This window comes from Equus asinus, chromosome 7 (genome assembly GCF_041296235.1).
Source record: "Equus asinus isolate D_3611 breed Donkey chromosome 7, EquAss-T2T_v2, whole genome shotgun sequence".
NCBI classification, from domain to species: Eukaryota; Metazoa; Chordata; class Mammalia; order Perissodactyla; family Equidae; genus Equus; species Equus asinus.
This window is the reverse complement of record NC_091796.1, coordinates 97,372,656-97,393,539: the sequence shown is the minus strand read 5'-3', so window position 1 is coordinate 97,393,539 and position 20,884 is coordinate 97,372,656. Positions and strand designations below refer to the sequence as shown.

General features: G+C 50.8%; 1 protein-coding gene across 2 annotated transcripts in view; it reads left to right on the top strand.

The window, feature by feature from the left end:
* The window catches only part of CCDC88C (coiled-coil domain containing 88C), a 131,576-nt gene that overhangs the window by 57,316 nt on the left and 53,376 nt on the right, over window positions 1-20,884 (top strand). Inside the window, exons 1-7 of one of the 2 annotated variants that reach the window (XM_070514192.1) lie at window positions 1,842-1,929; window positions 7,761-7,819; window positions 8,617-8,700; window positions 13,636-13,776; window positions 14,061-14,245; window positions 14,943-15,024; window positions 15,388-15,546. In XM_070514192.1, coding sequence (XP_070370293.1) covers window positions 1,857-1,929; window positions 7,761-7,819; window positions 8,617-8,700; window positions 13,636-13,776; window positions 14,061-14,245; window positions 14,943-15,024; window positions 15,388-15,546 — 783 coding nt within the window. In that variant the 5' untranslated portion in view covers window positions 1,842-1,856. Of the gene's footprint in view, window positions 1-1,841; window positions 1,930-7,760; window positions 7,820-8,616; window positions 8,701-13,635; window positions 13,777-14,060; window positions 14,246-14,942; window positions 15,025-15,387; window positions 15,547-20,884 lie in introns of those variants that run through there. The other variant, XM_014832075.3, reaches the window with a different exon arrangement.

Genomic DNA, 20,884 nt, shown 5'->3' with positions numbered 1-20,884 from the left:
GCCGGTCCCCAGCTGGAGCCTTTGAGAAGAGCCTTGGGGATTTTCTTAGCTGCTCCTCAGTGGGCCGGCCCTCAGTCCTTGGTTTTCTTCCTCGTGTGGTGGTTACAGAAGAGACTTGCAGCGACAGAGAAGTCAGCGCGTTCTTCCTTCCAGCGTGAGGAGTCAGCGCGTTCTGTGCCCACAGGTGCTGCAGGTGTCCTTCCGATGTCTCAGCTGAGTGCCACTGTTCTGTCTGCTGCTCTGGCTGAGGAAACCAGAGAGCCAATTCCTCACCCTCCCAAACAAAAGGCTGGAATGCCCTCGCACCCTTCCTCCTCCGAGCTGGCTGCCCCTTGGCCAGAGGCTCACCGAGGAGCTCAGCCCACGCCTCTCTTCCAGTTTTTGTTGCCAGATGCCCACCATCCTGGGTCCAGCGGCCCCAGAGACGAATAGGCACAAGAAGCCCCTAATCTGCGTTGAGGCAGGCAGGGAAGACAGACAGCATCCGTTAACTGCGTCTGTCCAGTGTGAAAAGCGGTGTACGCATGCTCCACAGAGTGCACAGTGGGTGACAAATTCAGCTGGGGCAGGTCAGGAAGACTTCCTGGAGGAGGCAGCCGTGTGCGGGCAAGGCCTTGAGGAACTCTCAGAGAAGCAGAGGGAAGGTGTCCCAGGCGGGTCACGCTCAGAGGAGTGGAGGTGTGCAGGGCGTCCCAGGAGGAGCGGCAGGTCAGGGTGCAGGGCGGAAGTCTTCTGTCACAGCTCAAGTTTAGGTTTCAAAGGCCGGAGGGAAACTCCTAACGCTCCTTGCAATTTAATATTTAACCCTCTCGGTGTTTACTTGCTTCTTTGAAGTGCTTTCCAGGTCCCATGGGAACCGTCCCTCACAGTCCACGCCACACGGCTCTGCTTTTGGATGACCCACTGGGAACCTCTGAGGCCAGCGTGCCTGATGCTCGCTGCCGCCCCCGTGGCAGCCGGGGAGGAGAGCACAGAACCTGCTTTCTCAGGAACAGTCTTAATCCTCATGCCACCGAGGCTGTTCTGTCAAAAAATGAAAGCGCTATCTTCCCTGCCCTGCCGCTCGTCCCGTGGCAGACGTGGTGGGTCGAGGGGCTGCCAGGAGGTGTTGATGAGCCATTTTTGTGTTCTTGTTCCCGGCCTTATTTTTTTCATTTCTCCTTAATGCTCTAATCTTGTTGATATATATTTTTATTTTTGCATTTGCAAAAACCCTAGGTCCTTTGAATGAGGAGGGAAAAAGTAAAGAAAACCTAATCTTGCAGGCATTTGATCCTATTGATATTTCCTGTTTCATCCTCGAGGGAGCAGGTTCAGAACCACAACAAACACACACTCAGATACAGAGGTTAGCTTGGTGCTGACCAGAGCGGGAGGGAGAAGGGAGGAGGATGAAAGGGCTGACGGGTCACATGATGGATGGTAATTAGTCTTTGGGTGGTGAACACGATGTAATCTGCACAGAAATCGAAATATGACGATGTGCCCCTGAAATGTGTGTAATGTTATAAACTACCGTTACCTCAATTAAAAAATAGCTCTCAAATGCTATTTCAAATGACGTGGCCTCTGGGCTGCTCCTTTCCTTCTGTGCTGCTTGCTGGACTCAGAAATGAGTTTTCCAGTCCATCTGGAATGCAGGGGGTTGCCGGGCCCTGAGCTGAAAGCTAGCACTTTGCCTTTCTGGGCCCGTGAAAAGCTTGGTTCACACTGAGCACAGGCGAGCCTTCCGGCACGGCCAGCTGCCAGCCTCCTGAACAGCCCGGGGATCTGCCTGGATACCAGGCTCTGTTTCGTAAACTTCCTAGCGATGGTCTGTACACAGAGCACGCTCCCCTGGCTGCGGTGACCACGCCATGGCTTCTGGCGGGACTGTTCTCTGTGGCCGCGGCGGCCCGAGGAGGAGGGACGAGATGTTGTTTGTCAAAGGTCTTTGTGTTCACTGGTGGGATCTGGGGCCTTGAGTTTTCCGCCTGGTGGTTGGGAGGGACCCTTTCTCAGATCACAGCCTGCCTGTGCCACCACCTGCCTAGAGTCGGTGCCAGCGCTGGGTGGCAAGCTGAATTCTTGTGGTTGGTTCATCTTTTCTGCTCTTCGCTTATTTGGTGGCGGGGAATGGATGAGCTCTCAGCGTCGGCGGCCTGGGCAGGCTGATGAGTCATTTTTGGTGGTAACACTGTCTGAGGGGCTTGAGGTGGCTGTTTCAAATTCTTCTACTTAACGTGGGAGAGCTGCCTTCTGTCGTCTGGACACAGGCTTCCTGTTGCCCACGCACAGCAGTGCTGGGATTCCCTGGAGTGGGGCCAGATTTGGTGCGGGTGATGGAGAGATGCTAGGATAGGGGGCCACTGGTCAAGTGAAGAGAGAACTCGGAAAACCCCCTGCACCGTTTCACACGAATATGTGACTAGGTGCCTGCCCAAGTCCGCATTTCATAAACGTTTGTTGAATGACTAATTAAACAAATGGGAGAGTGCCTGGTTATGTTAATGCCTGGTGGGGGCCACATCTGTAACATTTTTGGTGTAAGAAATCGAGGTGAGGGTTTTACAGGAGCTGCTCTCCAGGCTGAGGTGGCGTGTAGAGGTGCCAGCCTCTTATCCCATGGACTGGGACAGGGATGATGGAGGGTCCCTGTGTGCCCACCCCGAGGAATTCACTGTCCACAGTGCTCCTTGGCAGTGCCCCTGGAACCCAAGGTGATCCTGACTGTTAAAATAATAATAACCAGCTGTGCTGGGTGTAAGCAGAGCCCCGAGGAGAGCACACAGAGCTGTACCCCTGTGGGTGAGCCTTGGGGTGTCATCACCCATTGAGGAGAAGCGGGGTCGTATTCAGTGCAGTTCTCTTTTCAGATCAATGAGACAGCCCCATAGTCACCTTTATGAAATGACTGGTTTTTAAATAAGAAGCCAGGGAAAGCACAGTTAGCAGTTGACTCTAGCACATAAGTCAGAGGTGAGTAGAATGTAGAATTATTAAGAAAAAATGGTTTATATATACATATACCTATAAAATCTCCATCCCAACAAGAAAGGGCTTCTCTTTGTTCTGCCCGGGGACCTGATGCTGACAGTTGCCGTCACTCGTTCAGTAGGCAGACACTGGTGAAACAACTGCACTGTGGCGCTGGGATGAGAAGCTCCACAGGATCGAGGCCTGCCCTGGGAGGAAATGGAATAAGTGATGATGGTTTCCGGGGGACGGGGTGGTACTGAGTTATGCGGGAGCAGAGGCGTTCGGTGACGGGCCTCGGATCAGGTCTTGGTTCTGGGACTCGGCCCGTCTGAGCCTCTCCTTGTCTGTGCCCCGGAGGCAGTCCCGTCCTTTGGGGATTGCCGTGGGGAGTCAGTCCAGCGGTAGCATGTCATGTTAGAGGGTGGTGATGATCTGAGGAATGAAGGGCACGCGGGCTGGGCGAATTAATTGCTGAATTGGGTCAGTCCTTCCAGGTTGTGAGGTTTAACCCGTCAGCCTGGGTGGCGACTTGGGGACCCGGGGCCTCTGTGGTTGTACAGAGCTGAGACCGCAGGACAGTGGAGTCAGTCACTGCTTTGCTCTGACGGTAAATCACTGTGCCTTCCAACCTCAGCAAGGCAGAGGGTGTACAGTCTGGGGCAGGAAGAGCTCCCTCTTGGGGAGGGCTGTTTGCCTGCCTTTGCCTGGATCCCCTCCTTCATCCCTATGTGATCATTTATGGACGTCAAGATTTATTTTCCTTATCCGGAGACCAGGAACTGTGAACATTCAGATGGCTACATCTTAGAGAATCAAAGAGGAGAGCGAAAAAGGACCCTAGAGATCATGTACCAGACATGGAATCTAGGTTTTGTTTCATGGGCCAACATCCATTGATTGGCAGTGGCCATCGAGGACTGTGTTCAGAAGGATTCTGAGGCCTCATTCCAGGCTCAATAAGAAAGTGTCGTGATTGACTAGCCGTGTCTGCCACTGACACGAGACTAGAAAGGCAGAGAATTTTCCAACCCTGATCTAATCCAAGCTGCACATTTTAGAGGCTGGTTTACTTTAATCGTCCGTCTGCATCCCTATCCCGTGTCTACCCTTACAACACGTGTGATATCAGATAGTTCCCCTTCTGTTTTGGAAGCTGATGGCTGCAAACGTCCGTAGCTTTATGTTTAGCTTAGATCAGCGTAAGTGCATTCCATTTCTGCTAAGAAAGGCTGACGTGGGTTTCTCTGTGTCAAGACTCCAGGAAGCAGGTACTGAAGTAAGTAAGGTTTTTCTTAGCCTCAACCATTAGCTCAGGCCGTTGTGGGATTCCCCCGGGGTTGTGGGTGGATGAGGAGGGTGTCTGATGTTTTTGACTCTCCCCGACCCATTGGTTGCTTGTGACTCATTCGGTGCAGAAATCCACAGGGCCTCGTTCCCCTCCCCTACTCTCTGAAAACCCGCTCTAGTAAGCTTAACCACAAAGCATTTATAATTTGACAAACACCACGTTCTCTTACCTCTAGCCTTGCAGTGCTGTTCCCTGTGCCTGAAAAGCTTTGGCTGACCTACCCCGCACATCTCTCCTCACCCTTGACCTCAGCTCAGAGATCATTTCCTTGGGGAAGCCTCACTGCAGACTAGACGTCCTTCCTCTGCGTTCCCGTAGCGTCTTCAGCCTTTTACAGTTGCTGGTTTTCTTCGTCTGAGCTCAGGGGCCTGTGTTGATTACGGTTACGTTCCCAGCAGGCACCTAGCACATAGAAGGTGCTTGGGAGGGAGTTTCTGTGGGTTTGTTTCTTCCTTGCTTGACTGTGTCCCTGAGCTGATCTTGCTGGCAGGCACCCAGCGGAGAATCTTCTGATATGTTTTGAAACTACTCAAAACCCGCAGTCTGGAAGACTTAGGAAAATAACGGAAGTTCTTCTACTGAAATCCTGAGAAATTGGGCATCAGCTTCCCGTGAGACAGGAGGAAAATTCTGCTTCTCTCTCTCTCTTTTTTTTTTTTAAGTTTCCTAGGAATCTGTGTAGGTGTGAAAATCACAGGATGCGTTTGTTAGCTGCAGATGTTTTTGTTCGCTTAGCCTGGTGAGCACCAGCACGCACATCGCTGCTTCATGTGAAGGAGGGCGGAGGTGAATTTCCTAGTACCTCGTTCATCCCCAAAAGGTTTATTTTGAATAACTTTCTCCATGAAAATGTTTCTCAAAGTAATTCCCTACCTTTAAAACCTTTTTTCCCTGCTCTGTTGCAAAACTTAGCAAACAGGGATTCCATGCTTTTCGAGCAGTCCTCTGGGTCACGTTTAGTTTTTCCTTGATGTCGGATGTGAGTTTATGAATGAATGAATGAATGAATCACGGTTGTCATTGTGTGTAACTGCAGGGTGCTGGGGGAGCAGAACCCTTTGTTCTTTCACTGAAGAGCCTCAGAATGTAGTTTGGAGCGCACGCGCGTGTGTGTGTGTGTGTTTGTGTGTGTCTATGTGTGTAGGCGCGAGCGCTCACAGGGTTTAACTGGCTTAAGCTCTCTCCACTAGCAGCAGGCCTGTCTAGCACTCATTCCCACTTTTAATTTGCTCTTTTATCTGCTGTGAGCTGGGGAAATGGATCATCAGAGTTGCTTAAATTGATCTAAAGTATGATATAATTGGATCCTTTGGGCTTTGCTGTGCACGGAGTGCACAAAATTCACCGTGTGAACTCTGCCTGATGTTTGGGCTCATCTGAGGCCCTTCCAGCGCCTTCCTCCTGGGTCGGCTCCGCTGGTTGCAGCCCCAGGTGCGTGGCCTCTGCAGGTGAACTGCGTGGTAGGAGGAGGAGCGGCAGCCGCTCCGAGGGGTCTGCAGCGATTCCATCCTCCGGGGGCTCAGCGCGCTTGCCAGTCGTCTGGGGACTGACTGAGGGGAGGACCGTCACGTGGGCGGGTGCGAGCGCCATGGCTGGCGGAGATTTTGGCGAGACCGATTGGAGGCTGTTAGTACTCAGGCGGGCGTTGCCTTTTCTTTTTGTCAAATCTGAAAATGTGGCTGATGGTCAGCTCAGCGTTCATCGAGAAGTGAGTGTTGTGGGGATGTATTTCTGTCTATGGATTAGAGCCTCTCGGGCCAAATAAAAGGCCTGAAGAGAAAAAAAGCTCAGATGAGTCTGAGCATTTTTGCATTTCAAACACTGATGATGCTCCACACTTAATAGTGAAGGGAAGGGTTTGACCACAGTAGATTGATGCGCAAGACTGAACCTTATTCCTCAGAGCGTGGGATCTGAATGTTCTGCAGGGACCCTGCGTTCCAGCACCCCGTCCCTTCCCGCCCACCCTCAGGCTGGGAGGCGGGAAGGGGGATGCGGTTTCAGTCGAGCGAATGCCCAGCCCCGGTTCTGAGACTTGGCCGTGCCGTCATCATCTCAGGAAGAGCCGTTTTTAGCTATTTCTCAGTTGAGAGGTGTTAGGCCGAGGTCACATGTTACTCCATTCATGCCTTACACCCAAGGACCCGAAGTGAACCACAGCACTAGCGTCTGGGGCACGACTTTGGGTTTTTTCCATCCCAGGGGTCATTGGTGATACTCTGGGCCATTTTAACACAGTGCAAGTGGGTATTGGCGAGTCTTTCGAGAAAACGATGCTATTTCTGGCATGTCCCTTCTCCACCAAATAGAGCAGCATATAATGAGAAGCGCACAAAGCCACAGGATTTTTCACCTCAAAGCTGTCCTGCATGTCACTCAGACCAGCTGCCTCCATTTCCTGGATGTGGAAACTGAGGCTGGGAGACAGCATGTATGGCTTGTCCTAGTCATGGGGCTCCTGGTGACCAAGCCAGGTCTGGAGCCCTGGTATCCTGACTCTTGTTTATTTATGTGGTCAAGACTCATAAACTGATGAAGACACATTCGGCCTCGAGTGTAATCAAAGGGACACAATGTAAAATGATGAAACATAGTTCTTTGGGCTATCCAACTGGCAAAGCTGAGAAAGAGTGGTAGGACGGTGTTGGTCTGGGTGTGGGGCAATGGGGCTTGTCTGTATAATGGTTGTGAGAGTAAAATGGTAATTTGGCCATAGGAAAAGCTTAAAAGATGAGTTTTTCCTAAAGAGGGAAATAAGAGTGTGCATAAAGAATTAGCCTCCAAGATGTTCTTTGTAGCATCATTTAGATTACAACAGGGAAAAATTGAACCTCTGGAAGGGAATTGGTTGTATAAGTTTGTGGCCTTTGTACAAAGCATGGGACCATCGAAAATGATGTGAATGCATTGTCTGGGATTTGCTTTAGAACACTCCAGCCAAACAGAGAAACTGAGGAAGAGGGAGGAGGGAGATGAAGTAAGATGTGCGGAAGGTTGATAACATGAAGCTGGCTGATGCGTATGGGGGTTCGTGACACTCTTCTCCCTTCTCTGTTTGAAATTTTGTGTTAGGAAAAGGTACAGTTGTATACAGCCTTGTGTTAGAGTTGACTCAGTATTTCCTATGGGAATTATCCCTCCTGTTGTACTGTGCTTGTGTACCACGCGCTAAAAAGAGATGCTGATGTTCATTGATTATCGTGCAAAGATATTTATGATATTGTTGAATGGAAAGGCCACAAATAGTTATGTACAGAATTCTCACTTGGTTTAAAAAGTAAACAAGCCCATATGTAGAAAACAGAGGGCGTGTGTATACCTAAGTGGATACCACTGGGTAGAGAGATGTTTTTTTTAGCTTATCTGATCATTTTTTTTCCCTCACAGCAGACATGTGTTGCTGAAATTTTATGAACAGTTGTGTGTAATTAAATGCGTTGCTCTTTTGATTTAGGGAAGAGTATGGAGGAGATCAAGAAGGTGCTGCTGCTGGTGCTGGGCTGCGCTGTCCAGGTAGGGGTGGGCCGGGGGCTGGACAGGGGCTTGGCCATCGTGTGTTTGCATTTCCGGGGATAAAACGCCCCTTAAGTGAAGCTGCCTTCAGCCCCACATGACAGAAGGTCACTGCGTTCCCAAGAGAGAAATGACCACCATCTAGGGTGGCATCTTAGCTTTCTAGCACCAGGGCACCTGGGCAAGAGGTCAGGTGGGGCTCCCTCAGGCCAACGTGCCATCAGCAAATTGTCCCCAGTATAGGAACATCTGAAACAAGGATCAACAGACTACAGCCTGTGGGCCAAATTTGACCCGCCACCTATCTCTGTAAGTAAAGTTTCGCATGACCACAGCCACACTCAGCCTTTACGTATTATCTGTGGCTGCTTTCACACTGCAGCAATGGACTGAGTGGTTGTAACAGAGACCGAATGGCCGCCGAGTCTAAAATTTACCATGTGGCCCTTGACAGGTGAAGTTTGCCGCCCCTGTCTTAAGCCAGGTGTTGTCCATCTTTACATGTCCAAGAATAACCTGGAGGTCTTGTTCAAAGTACACATTTGTGTGTCCCACCCCCTGTGTTTTCAGTCGCTGGGCTTTTTAAAAACAAATCATCCAGTGATTCAGATGTAGGCGGTCTGAGCAACCTCCAGAGAAACCTCAGTAGAAGGGCTGGTAGGACAAGAGTGTTCTTGGTTATAAAGGAGAAAGCCCCGGATCGGGTGGGCGGTTCATTTTGAAACCGCGTGTCCGTGGCGGCCCCAGGTGGCCCTCACTCGCAGAATGCTTCTGTTAACACGTGTGACCCTCCGCAGTGTGAGAGGAAAGAGGAATTTATTGAAAGAATCAAACAGCTGGACATTGAGACCCAAGCCGGCATCGTGGCCCATATTCAGGAGGTAGGTGTGTGGCTCTGTGGGCTTGGCTGTGGGCGGCACTCCCCTGGCAGGCTCTCTCCACCGGCAAAAAGTTTAAAGAATACATCACCCCTTAATGATTTTGCTAATTTTGGGTTTCAGACTCCACAGAAAAATTGATTCTATTTGGAAAGGTGTAGCCACCAGCAAGCTAAAATAAAATGAGAGTAAAAATAAAAATTTAAAAAAAAAACACCTCAATCAAGTCTTCTCTTGCCGCTTCTTCTTGCCTAATATGGACTGAGACTATTTTTAAAAACTGTCAAGTGATTTAGGCTCAGAATTTGATTTACAGGCCCTGAAAATGTATTCTGGCAAATGTCAGCCTGCTTCGAATGGTTGATCTTTATGGAGAGAGAGTCTCTGCTTCTCTCAGTGACATGGCAGAGAGACAAGCTGACACCACTTGAAAAAACTGGCAAGTCCCAGGGGGCTGTCTGCAGAGATTCAGCCCCGGGGGAGGGGTCAGAAGGGCTTTGCACTGAGGGCAGCGCCCCTGGCGTTGACCTTGGCAGCGGTGGTATGAACTGAGAAGGTGATTGCCCTGGAAACTGAGCCTGTCTGGGCAAGCACCCACCTGAAAATTTACTCCGCTGACTTCCGCCCTCACCCTCCCTCCAAAAGGAAGCGTGTGTGTTTTAATTAGGAGATCTGGTTCAGCCTTCAGTCTGATTGGCCAGATGGGATAAATGCATGACAGGGACGTGAGCAGGAGCACGTAAGAGCAGGTGTGGAACTGGCAGGGGCAGCTGAACACAGAGCCTCTCACACCCGTGCAGGGACGGGCTGCGGCTAGGCTGATGGGCCTCCACAGCCGCCAGCGCACCGTGGGGTGGTGGGTTCTGACTCACGATTTGAAGCAGGAGGTAGATGTGGCTTGTTGTGGGTAGAGGGTCCAGCAATGTTGGCATCAGGAGAAAGTCAATATTGTAGTAAATATTCTCCACCGTTCGTTGTCGGTGACCGGCCACCTGTTAGCCTAAGAGCCATTCTGCCTTTTCATTTTGCCTGCGTGTCTGTGTGTCTTGAAATTGTATCTATCTGGGGATTAGGTCCTTGAGACTAGCCAGTTCTTTGCTACTCACCCAGCAGGATTTAAAAAAAACAACCAAGAAGGGATGCAGCCAAGAGTCCTACGTGATGATCAAATTCAGTGGCTGGCAGTGGGAACTGGGCTTCAGAATTAGTTGGCTGTTTCTTAAACCTTCAGGGGCCCGGGCCCCACAAGAGAGACACACTGAGTCAGAATCAGGGGAGGAGGGCACGAGCCTTTAATTAGAAGCTCCCTGGGTGACTGTTGTGTGGGTGGTGTTGCACCCCTGAACCCCCTGAGACATGCAAGGCCTTTCCCAAGCATTGATGTGGAGCAGGCCCTAGCTCTGTGCCTTTCGGTGCTCTGTACCATGGGATCAGATGTCTCCTGATTATCCCAGATCAGCTGAATCCCAACTTTTCCTTTGTAAGACGGGGAGAGTTAAGAAAGTGGGTGTCTTTTTTTTTTTATTGCAGTCATAATAATTTATATAACATTGTGAAATTTCAGCTCAACATTATTCTTTATCAGTCAATATATAAATGTGCCCCTTCACCCCTTATGCCCACCCCCCAGCCCCCTTCCCCTGTGGTACCCACTAAACTGTTCTCTTTGTCCATGTTCGTTTATCTTCCACAGATGAGAGAAATCATACCATGTTTGTCTTTCTCTCACTTATTTTGCTTAACATCATACCCTCAAGGTCCATCCGTGTAGTTATAAATGGGACAGTATTGTCTTTTTTATGGCTGAGTAGTATTCCATTGTGTATATATACCGCATCTTCTTTATCCATTCATCAGTTGAGGGGTATTTCGGTTGCTTCCACGTCTTGGCTGTTGTGAATAATGCTGCAATGAACATAGAGGTGCATAAATCTCTTTGAGTTGTTGATTTCAAGTTCTTTAGATAAATACCCAGTAGTGGGATAGCTGGGTCATATGACATTTCTGTTTTTCATTTTTTGAGAAATCTCCATACTGTTTTCCATAGTGGCTGCATCAGTTTGCATTCCCACCAGCAGTGTATGAGGGTTCCCTTTTCTTCACACCCTCTCCAACATTTGTTATTTTTTGTCTTGGTGATTATAGCCATTCTACCGGGTATAAGGTGATATCTTAGTGTAGTTTTGATTTGCATTTCCCTGATGATTAGTGATGTTGAACATCGTTTCATGTGCTTATTGGCTATCTGTATATCTTTGGAAAAATGTCTGTTCGTATCCTCTTTCCTTTTTAAATTTTTTTTTTTTTTTGAGGATTAGCCCTGAGCTAACATCTGCTGCCAGTCTCCTCTTTTTGCTAAGGAAGATTGGCCCTGAGCTAATATCTGTGCCCATCTTCCTCTACTTTATATGTGAGACGCCTGCCACAGCATGGCTTGATGAGTTGTGCGTAGGTCCGTGCCCTGGATCCGAACCAGTGAACCCTGGGCCGCTGAAGCAGAGCATGCAAACTTAACCACTATGCCAGCGGACCAGCCCAACCTTGGCCCATTTTTTGATCAGGTGGTTTTTTTGCTCTTCAGTTGTGTGATTCTTTATATATTTTGGAGATTAACCCCTTGTCAGATAGACGTTTTGTAAATATTTTCCCCCAGTTGGTGGGTTGTTGTTTCATTTTGATCCTGGTTTCCTTTGCCTTGCAGAAGCTCTTTAGTCTGATGAAGTCCCACGTGTTTATTTTTTCTTTTGTTTCTCTTGTCCGAGAAGACATGGTATTCGAAAAGATCCTTCTAAGACCAATGTGAAAGAGTGTACTGCCTATATTTTCTTCTAGGAGTTTTATGGTCTCAGGTCTTACCTTCAAGTCTTTGATCCATTTTGAGTTAATTTTTGTGTATGGCCAAAGATAATGGTCTACTTTCATTCTTTTGCATGTGGTTGTCCAGTTTTTCTTACACGATTTATTGAAGAGACTTTCCTTCTCCATTGTATGTTCTTCGCTCCTTTGTCGAAGATTAGCTGTCCATAGATGTATGGTTTTATTTCTGGGTTTGGAATTCTGCTCCATTGATCTGTGTGTCTCTTTTTGTACCAGTACCATGCTGTTTGTAGTTTTCTTGGAGTATGTAAGTCAGGGATTGTGATGCCTGCAGCTTTGTTCTTTTTTTTCAGGATTGCGTTAGCTATTCGGACTCTTTTGTTGCCCCATGTGAATTTTGAATTCTTTGTTCTTTTTCCACGAAGAATGTCATTGGGATTCTGATTGGGATTGCATTGAATCTGTAGATTGCTTTAGGTAGTATGGATGTTTTAACTGTATTTAAAAATTCTTCCAGTGCACGTGTATGGAATATCTTTCCATTTCTTTATGTTAGCATCGACTTCTTTCAATAACGTCTTACAGTTTTCATTGTATAGGTCTTTCACCTCCTTGGTTAAATTTCTTCCTAGCTATTTTATTCTTTTTGTTGTGATTGTAAATGGGATTGTATTCTTGAGTTCTCTTTCTGTTAGTTCGTTATTATAGAAGTGCAACTGATTTATGTAAGTTGATTTTGTACCCTGTAACTTTGCTGTGGTTGTTGATTATTTCTAATAGTTTTCTGATGGATTCTTTAAGATTTTCTATATATAAAATCATGTTGTTTGCAAACAGTGAGAGTTTCACTTCTTCATTGGCCTATTTGGATTCCTTTTATTCTTTTCTCTTGCCTAACTGCTCTGGCCAAAACCTCCAGTCCTATGTTGAATAAGAGTGGTGAGAGTGGGCATCCTTGTCTTGCTCCTGTTCTCGGACAGATGATGCTCAGTTTTTGCCCATTGAGTATGATGTTGGCTGTGGGTTTATTATATATAGCCTTTATTATCTTGAGGTGCTTTCCTTCTCTACCCATTTATTGAGAGTTTTTATCATAAATGGACGCTTGATTTTGTCAAATGCTTTCTCTGCATCTATTGAGATGATGGTGTGGTTTTTATTCATCGTTTTGTTGATGTGGTGGATCATGTTGATTGGCTTGCAGATGTTGAATGATCCCTGTGTCAAAAGTGAGTGTCCTCTAAGAAATGGAAGGGCCCTGTCTTTGGTTGTTTGGTTTTTTGTTTTGTTTTTTAGCTATTCTCTGCCTCCATTTACTGAAAAATTTGCGAACTTTGTTGGCGTGCCTACTGAGTGGATAGCCCTGTTTTTCCCTGTTGAAGCCTGCGTATTGCTAGTATTTATCTTCCCAAACTGAGAGGGTGAGGACTCAAAATTGGATCTTCTGCCCCCTATGGCAGATCAGAGGGGGTTGAGTTGAGAAGGTGAGGTTGGCAGAGTCCGTCAAGAGGCTGCCCAGTGTGGCCAAAGCAACGGGCCTCCGCCCACAGGGGACAGAAAGGGGAAAACCAGGTGCTCAGGTGGCCCGTGGGAGTGAGATACAGGCTAAAATGAGAATTGTTGTAGATTATAACATATTTCCTCCCCAAATAACAAGATTATTACGTACTCAACATTCTGACTTAAGATTTTTAACATTTTGCCATATTCGCATTAGATTTTATTTTAAGAAATAACATAAGGTCCCTCTCCTCACCCTCCCACCCCCCCACCACCCGGGCTGCCTTCTTTGTGTTGTAAATTGATGGTGCTCCAGTAAACGTATCTGCAGACCCTTAAGGGAAATGCTCTGTTGTAAGGAGTGCTTTCTGGTTTTTAAAAAAACATCAATGTCCTCTTTGAGCCCATGGTCTGTATTAGTGGAGGCTGGCTGAAGAGCGTTTGCCTGCGCTTGCTTAAGGTGCCCCCTGCCTGTCACAGAAAATGTCAGAGGGGCTCATCCTGTCAGTGGAGTGAGTCAGCTGGGACCCCGCCAACAGGCATGCGGAGGGGGTGCTCTCGGGGCCCCCAGCCCTCCCTGCCCGGCCTCTGCAGCGCCCTGCTGTGTGTGCCCGCCCGCAGGTGACCCACAACCAGGAGAACGTGTTTGACCTGCAGTGGCTGGAGCTCCCGGACGTGGCCCCGGAGGAGCTGGAGGCCCTCTCCAGGAACATGGTGTTTCACCTGCGGAGACTCATCGACGAGCGAGACGAGTGCACGGAGGTGCGTCGCTCAGAGACACCTGCGGGAGGAAAGAAGCGCTTCGAAATGCCCGGCATGGGGCCCTCCTCCATTCATGTGCTCCTTTCTCCCACTGAGTAGTTCATCTCTTTTTGCACCACCTTTCTCCTGCCTCCCTCCTGACTTCTGTCTCGCTGACGTCTTCTCTTTTACTTTCTTCTTGTCTTTCGGTCGTTTTCCACCGAGTTTGAGTGTCGGCACTGTGCTGGGCACGGGAGCCCGCTGCTGAGCCCCGGCTCGTTGCCCTCTCTCCTGCCCTGCTGTAGCTGATCGTGGACCTCACTCAGGAGCGGGACTACCTCCAGGCCCAGCACCCGCCCAGCCCCGTCAAGTCGTCCAGCTCCGAGTCCACCCCCAGCCCGACCAGCAGCCTCTCCAGCGAAGACAAGCAGCACCTGGCCGTGGAGCTGGCGGACACCAAGGCCAGGCTGCGCCGCGTCAGGCAGGAGCTGTGAGTCCTCCGATGACCCCGGGCTGGCTTTTTTTGCTTTTGTGTGGTGTGTCTCAGACGTGTCTGTCGTGTGGTTCGCTAGCAGGAGAGCTCTGACTTGGCCCCAGAGTCAGCTGGGCTCTGCTCTGGGCTCCGTCACTGTTTGAACGTGGGCTAGTCACCTCCCTCCTGAGCCTGCATGAGGAGGGGATCTACCAGGTCTTTAGGGCTTCTGCCATCCACACTCAAGCCCAGTTTGGGCCTCAAGTGACCACGTACTGGTATGTTTTCTTGGGCAGAGGGAGGATGCAGCTCACCCCATCTGGTGAGCCTGTTCCCCCGTTTTCCTGCAGCTGGAGAATGTCACTTTGCCTGTCATCTCGGGAGCTGCCCGCCTCACCTCCCCACCAGTGGGCCTTGCTGCCTGCCTGGCTGTGGAGTCATGCAGCTGCTCCTGGGGTCTCCTTGTCTGTCCCGCACCCTCACAAGGAAACCCGGTGTCTGGAGGAAGTAATTTGAGGCAGTCATTGAAAACTTAGAACAGGAAAAAGTTTGAGTCGGGAACATTTTTGCAAACCCCACATCCAGATTCCCTCCTCAGCCCAGAATCCAGGTTCCCTTTTCTTTGCCCGCCGTGGCTGTGGTCTCGCAAGGTGGGCTGTTCCCAGGTGCTCGTCAAGGAAGCCCTCTCACCACGCGTCCCCCGAATCACCCCCAGGGAGGAGAAGACAGAGCAGCTTGTGGACACCAGGCATGAGGTGGATCAGCTGGTTCTGGAGCTGCAGAAAGTCAAGCAGGAGGTGAGCGCGAAGGCCTGTGCGTGTGTGTGGAGGGGGTGGTGGCGGCTGGGATGCCCCGGTAACTGGTCCGGAGGTTCAGGAATGCAACATGGGGAGCTTCCAGGAAAGAGCTCTGTTTCCTTCCCGCTCAAAGCAACGCTGCCTGAGAGCCAGTCATCCTGAGAACTGTGGTGGGGATGACCAGGTGTCTTAGTGACAGCATGTGGTGACCCCACAGAGTGGCCTGCACATGGAGCCACTTGGCCACTGGAAACTGGCTTCTCCTTGGACATCCAGGAAGCACCACAATGTGGGAACTTGGCTCTCTCTTCCTCCCCAAGAGGGATGCCCTAAGCCAGTCCCCTGCCTTTGCCTACCCCCCAGAACATCCAGCTGGCGGCTGACGCCCGGTCTGCCCGTGCCTATCGCGACGAGCTGGATTCCCTGAGGGAGAAGGCGAACCGCGTGGAGAGGCTGGAGATGGAGCTGGTGCGCTGCAAGGAGAAGCTGCACGATGTTGACTTTTACAAGGCCCGCATGGAGGTGAGCCCGGGGGCAGGCAGGGCAGGGCGACTGCGGACTCCCCGGAAGGACGCAGGGACTGCTCTGCCCTCGGAGGTTTCTGGGGAGAGGTGCCCCAAGGTTCCCACAGCTGATGGCTTCCCAGCACCTCGGCCTGTCTGCACGTCTGCCTCCCTCTGCTCCTCGTCCATCCCGAGGTGTCCATGTGGGTGAGGAGAAGCAATGTGGTTAGGGGATGAAATGAAGGACACTGATTCCTTCTAGGATTTTCCTTCTTCCACTTCATGCCACCCTCATGACCTTCTATTCATGGATCTCTTTTTTCTGACTTCCTGCCATTTCTGTGACTAAATCTCGCCAGGACTCAGCTTCCTCATCTGTAAAACAGAGATAATTGTACTACTTGGTGAGGTTTTTAAGATGAAAGGGGTGAAATACCTAATATTTGGACAAGTCCCATAGTAAGCCCTCCGTCGTGTAGCCTGCTCTGACACCGAGGTTCTGGGTAGGTGCACGGAAGGGCATCAGGGCTAAGCGGGGACAGAAACCAAAACCCCGGGGGGGTCATGATATTTTGACCACTTACCTCGACTGCCTCATGTCAGCAACGGGTTCCGGGACCCTCTTTTCTGAGGATTTGGGAATTTTGCCCCTGTTGCCAATTCCAGGAGGTTTGGGGGTGGTTTCAGTGAGCTGGGTGAAACCGAGTGGGCGTGTTCGATGGTGAGAAGTCATCCCCACGTCGTCTTACCGTCCAGGAGGCTTTCAAGGGGACTCCACACAGGGCTGGGGAGCATAGTGTTGCCCCCTCCTGCTCTGGCCTCCTGCCGAGCTGTTGGGCCGAAGACCTCCACGTGCTCTCCTGCTGCAGGTGGGCCCTGGGTGCCTGGGCCAGGTGGAGATGGGTTGGGGAAGGCTGTGGTCCAGGACCTGTTTGTTCCTCCAACTACTCAAGGAGTGTCTGTTCCCCTAGGAATGTCAGTGACAGGTCACTTGCCCTACTCCCTGTGGAGAAGGTGCCCTTGGTGCTGCGAGAAAGCAGCCTTAGCAAGGAGTGGGGTGGGAGACCAGCTCTGGGCTTTGTCCTGGAAATGGTCCACTGGCCCTGCTGTTGGAGAAAGGTGTAAATCCCCAGTGCACACAGGTTCTGGGGCATGGACCCATACTGGGGCTTTTCATCGCTTCCTGGAAATGCCACAGTCGGGAGAATCAGCGACAGTCTGCACAAGTTTCCCCCACCTGCAGCCTCAGCAGCCCCTCCTGCATATCGGGGACCTTATGCAGCCCCCAGACAGGACCACAGGTCGAGCGCGCCTCCCACATCTCACCCCGGTACTCTGTCCCATGGAGGGGGGTGGGTTTCAGGATCTAGTCTCTAGTCTCCGTGTTCATTCCTGGCCTTGTCCAAGCAAACTCGCTCGGTCATGCGGACACCTGCCTGGTGCCAGGCCCTGTACCCAGAGCAGGGGCTCTAGACACGAGACGTGCTCCCTGCATTCAGGGAGCTTCCTGACTTTTAGAGGGGTTTCCCCAGGGGGACTCCTCTTCCATATTCTCAAATTCCATGCCTCTGTGTAGTAATAGCAATGTTTTTCATATTGGTTAATAATTTTCATAGTGAAAAGTTACCTTACATTTTGCTTGAGTTTTATGAATCACAGGAGGAATGGCATGTGTTTGCGTGAAACATTTCCTCAGGGGCAGGCAGTGACACACGTGGGTTTGCAGACACTTCGTGGCCAAGGCAGGCTGATGAATTGGGCCTGGGCCACAGAGTCCAGGCCACTATAGAGAGGATGAGGCACGCTCTTCTCAGATGCCCGTAACATCAGGGCTCAGATGACAGCAGAGGACAGGAATGCTTGTGCACTCATCCTTAGGTTGGAGTACTTTCAACAGCCTTGCCAGCTGTCTGGAGGGGGTCATAGGCCCCAACTCTGAGAGTGTTTTAATGAGGGGAGTGGTGTGGTTTGTATTTCAGAAAGCTTGTTCGGGTTGCCTTGTGGGGAACAGATCAGAAGGGTGTCAGGATGCTGTGGGCTGCAGCGGTCTACCAGCGAGCCAGGGCCCACCTGGAACCAGCACCCCTCTTATCTGCCTGGGCAGGCCCTGCTCCGTCAGCCTGACTGAGCTTACTCCCACTGCCTGCCCCAGGGCTGGGAGGGGCTGAGCATCAGGAGAGCACCTTCTGTGTGCAGGCCCTTTCGTTTGGCCCCGCAGCCCTGCCAGGTAGAGGTTCCCTGTCATGCAGAGGAGGAGCTGAGCTCGGGCAGGTTGACCGTCGAGAGTCACCCGGCTTCAAGTGCAGCCCCGAGTCTGCCGTTCAAGCCTCACTTTCTCCTGCAGCTTCCCTGCACTCACAGGCACAGGCCCCCTGGGACAGGGGTTGTGTTTACTTTGGCCGTGGACACATTCTCAGCATCTAGAGCAGTGTCCACCAGCAGGAGGTGTTGGATAAACACTTACTGGCGGGATTATATCTGGGGTTCTCACTGGGCAGCATTTGCAGAGCTGGCTGCTGCTGCTGTGTTGTGCCAGAGCCCCCGCCTCTCAGGAACCTGCACGGGCCTCCCCTGGCCAGCTGCCTCCCTGAGCATGCAGGTGTGGGTTGGAGTTAACCTGGCATGCCGCTCAGAGACCTAGACACAGGTTGCTTTGGGACGAGACCCAGGGAGTGTTTGGGGCCTTCAAGGATTGAGGTGCCCCCCCACCTCCAGCCCCAGACGCAGGGGCCCAGGCCTGGGCCGGCAAGTCCCTCTAGTGCCAAGTGGACCCCTCTCAGGGGCAGCACTGTCTTGACGCACAGGTGACTTTGATGGGCCCGTGTTTGTGTTTCAGGAAATAAATGTGCCCAACTTTATATGAAAAACTGGATTTTCCGGGATGTAGTGACCGACGTTTCTAAGGGATTCACCGCAAGATTCCAGGAATCATTTCTAAGCAATTAAAAGCACAGTGCCGTGCAGAAATGAGTCTGTGAATTGAGATTGACCTGCACGTGATAAAACCATAGATGAGAAAAGACCCAAGTATGATGTGTATACGTCCAAAAAATAAAGTGGATGGAGAGCTGGATAGATGGATGCACCTGTGATAAAGCAAGCACAGTAAAATGCTAGTTGTAGAATCCAGGTGGTATGTGCATGATGTTCACAATATATTTATTTCAACTTTTCAGTATGTTTTAAATTTTTCATGATCAAATACCGGTGGGAGGACAAAGTCCCAGGTGAAAAGATAATAGGGGACTTAAATGTTTTGGATAAGCTGATACCTGATTAACATCAATTTAGCAATGAAGCAGTTGAAAATGTTAATGAGCTTAAAGCCGTGAAACAGCTCCCTGGAAGTCTTAGATCGTTTCTCAGGATGTGGTCTGTATCTATCGTGTCAGAATGACTGAGGGTGCCTGTTCGAAATGCAGATTCCTGGGGCCCACCTAGACCCTGGGGGTGGGCCCTGGAACTCTGCATTCTGCAGGCTCTCTCCCAGGTGGCTTTTATGCACTGCCAAGCTTGAGGGCCACAGTCAGAGGTGGACGGGGTGCTTTTCTCCTGAGGCTCCTTCTTGCTGGCTTCCCCCTGTGAAAGGGGGTGGTTTGCAGGACTGATGCAGGGCTGTGGGCACAGCGTGGCCAGAGGCTTGTAGCGTGGACTTCGTGCCCCTGACGGCAGGGACTGGGTCTTATTTGACTGCGTGCCCGGGGCCTGGCAGACTCAAGGCACTTGGTAATCGTCTTGCAAGTCAACTGAAAACCCATCGCTCAGCAATGAAAAGACTTCTGATCTGGGGGGAAGGATGGGGAAGAATCGTGATGTTTGTCTCCTCCGGAATCGAGACAGTGTTAGCTGTGATGGGCAGAGAGAGGGGTGTGTTTGTCACTTTGGTGCCAGCTCACACCGTGGACATGTGCTGTGTAGGGGACACTTTTCTAGGTACAGGAGGAGTGACAGGTGGCCCAAGAGCCTATCCATTCTCACCACTGAAAAACACATAGATGCATATCATGAAAGGGAGAGTGTGTGAGTGCCACGTGGGAGGAAAAGATAAAGGGCTTGGGGTTCAGGGCTAGGGCGAGGTTAATTTTGGTTAGAAAAATATGGAACACAAATTTCCATGTTTTGTTTTTAAACTTCTGGCAGCTTCTGTGTGGCTCCTAGTCTAGTTTACATAAGAGTTAAAACAAGAAGAAGAAGAGAGTGCTCTGGGCATCCCTCAGGACAGTGGGAAGTGTGGGGGTTGCACCGGGTGGTCCTTGGCTTCCCTTTGCAAACACTTGTCCCACCTCCCTGCTGCCAGGCTGCGGGGGTTGCTGTCCAGAGGGCTGCGAGGGGGCAGGACAATGGCAGAAAGAGATTGCCTAGGGGTTCCTCTTGTCCCGTGGTTTGTTTTTGGCTGGAATTCCCAGCAGCAAAGGGCAGGTGTGTGGGTGCTGTGTGTGTCCTGAGCAGGGTGAGCACAAGGTGGGCCTTGTCTCGCCCTTCTGTGACTTACTGTTTTCTGGGCTGTGCTGGCTTCAAATAAACGGTAGTCTGAGAGATGGAGAGCCAGCAGGGCCCAGTCCTAGCTGCCTTGCCACTTTCTGGGTGTTGGGCAAGCCCTGTCCCCATCTGTAGAAGGACGGGTAGTCTGGGGGTCTCTGAGACCCTTGTGCCCTGGCATCGTGTGGCTTAGGAGCACATTTCAGTGAGCTTATCCAGCGAGCCCCTGTCCACAGAGAGGGGACCCCCTGGACCCGATCCATGCAGTGTGGGGGTGAGTTGTTGGCAAGGCAGTTAGCAGCTGGGTTAATTATGGTCCTGGAGTACAGTATGTAGACACACACACACGCTTTGCACCCTTACAACATCCCCCACAGTGCTCAGGTTCAGTAGGAAAAGGTGCTCAAGAAAGGTGTGTTGATTTCAGTCTGATCTTTAGGATCTTCAAGATGCTCCCACCTTTAATTAATACAAAACAAAACCCTTCCCACTGTGCCCCAAACCTCTCAAGCTACCCCGTCCTCCTCCTCCCCTTCACAGCCCAGCCTGTTTGAAAGAGGAGAAAACCAGCTGTGGTCTTACCTCTAACCCGCCTCCTCCACCCCCCGCCCATCCCGAAACCGTGCTGGAGAATCAGGGTTGCGTGCCTTTGCCCGCCCTCTCTGTGGCCCTCCATACACTTTTGGCTAATTCCTCCTCTGGCCCACCCCTCTCTTCTCACTGGCCTGGCTTCCCTGCATCTCTGACTACGCCTTCTCTGATCAGCTTGCTCTGCCCACCCTGGATATCCAGCCCTCGGCTCTGCTGTCCCCTCTTGATGGCTTCTCTGCCTCCTGCCTCCTTCCTTTAGTGAACCCACACGGACTGACAAGTCCCAA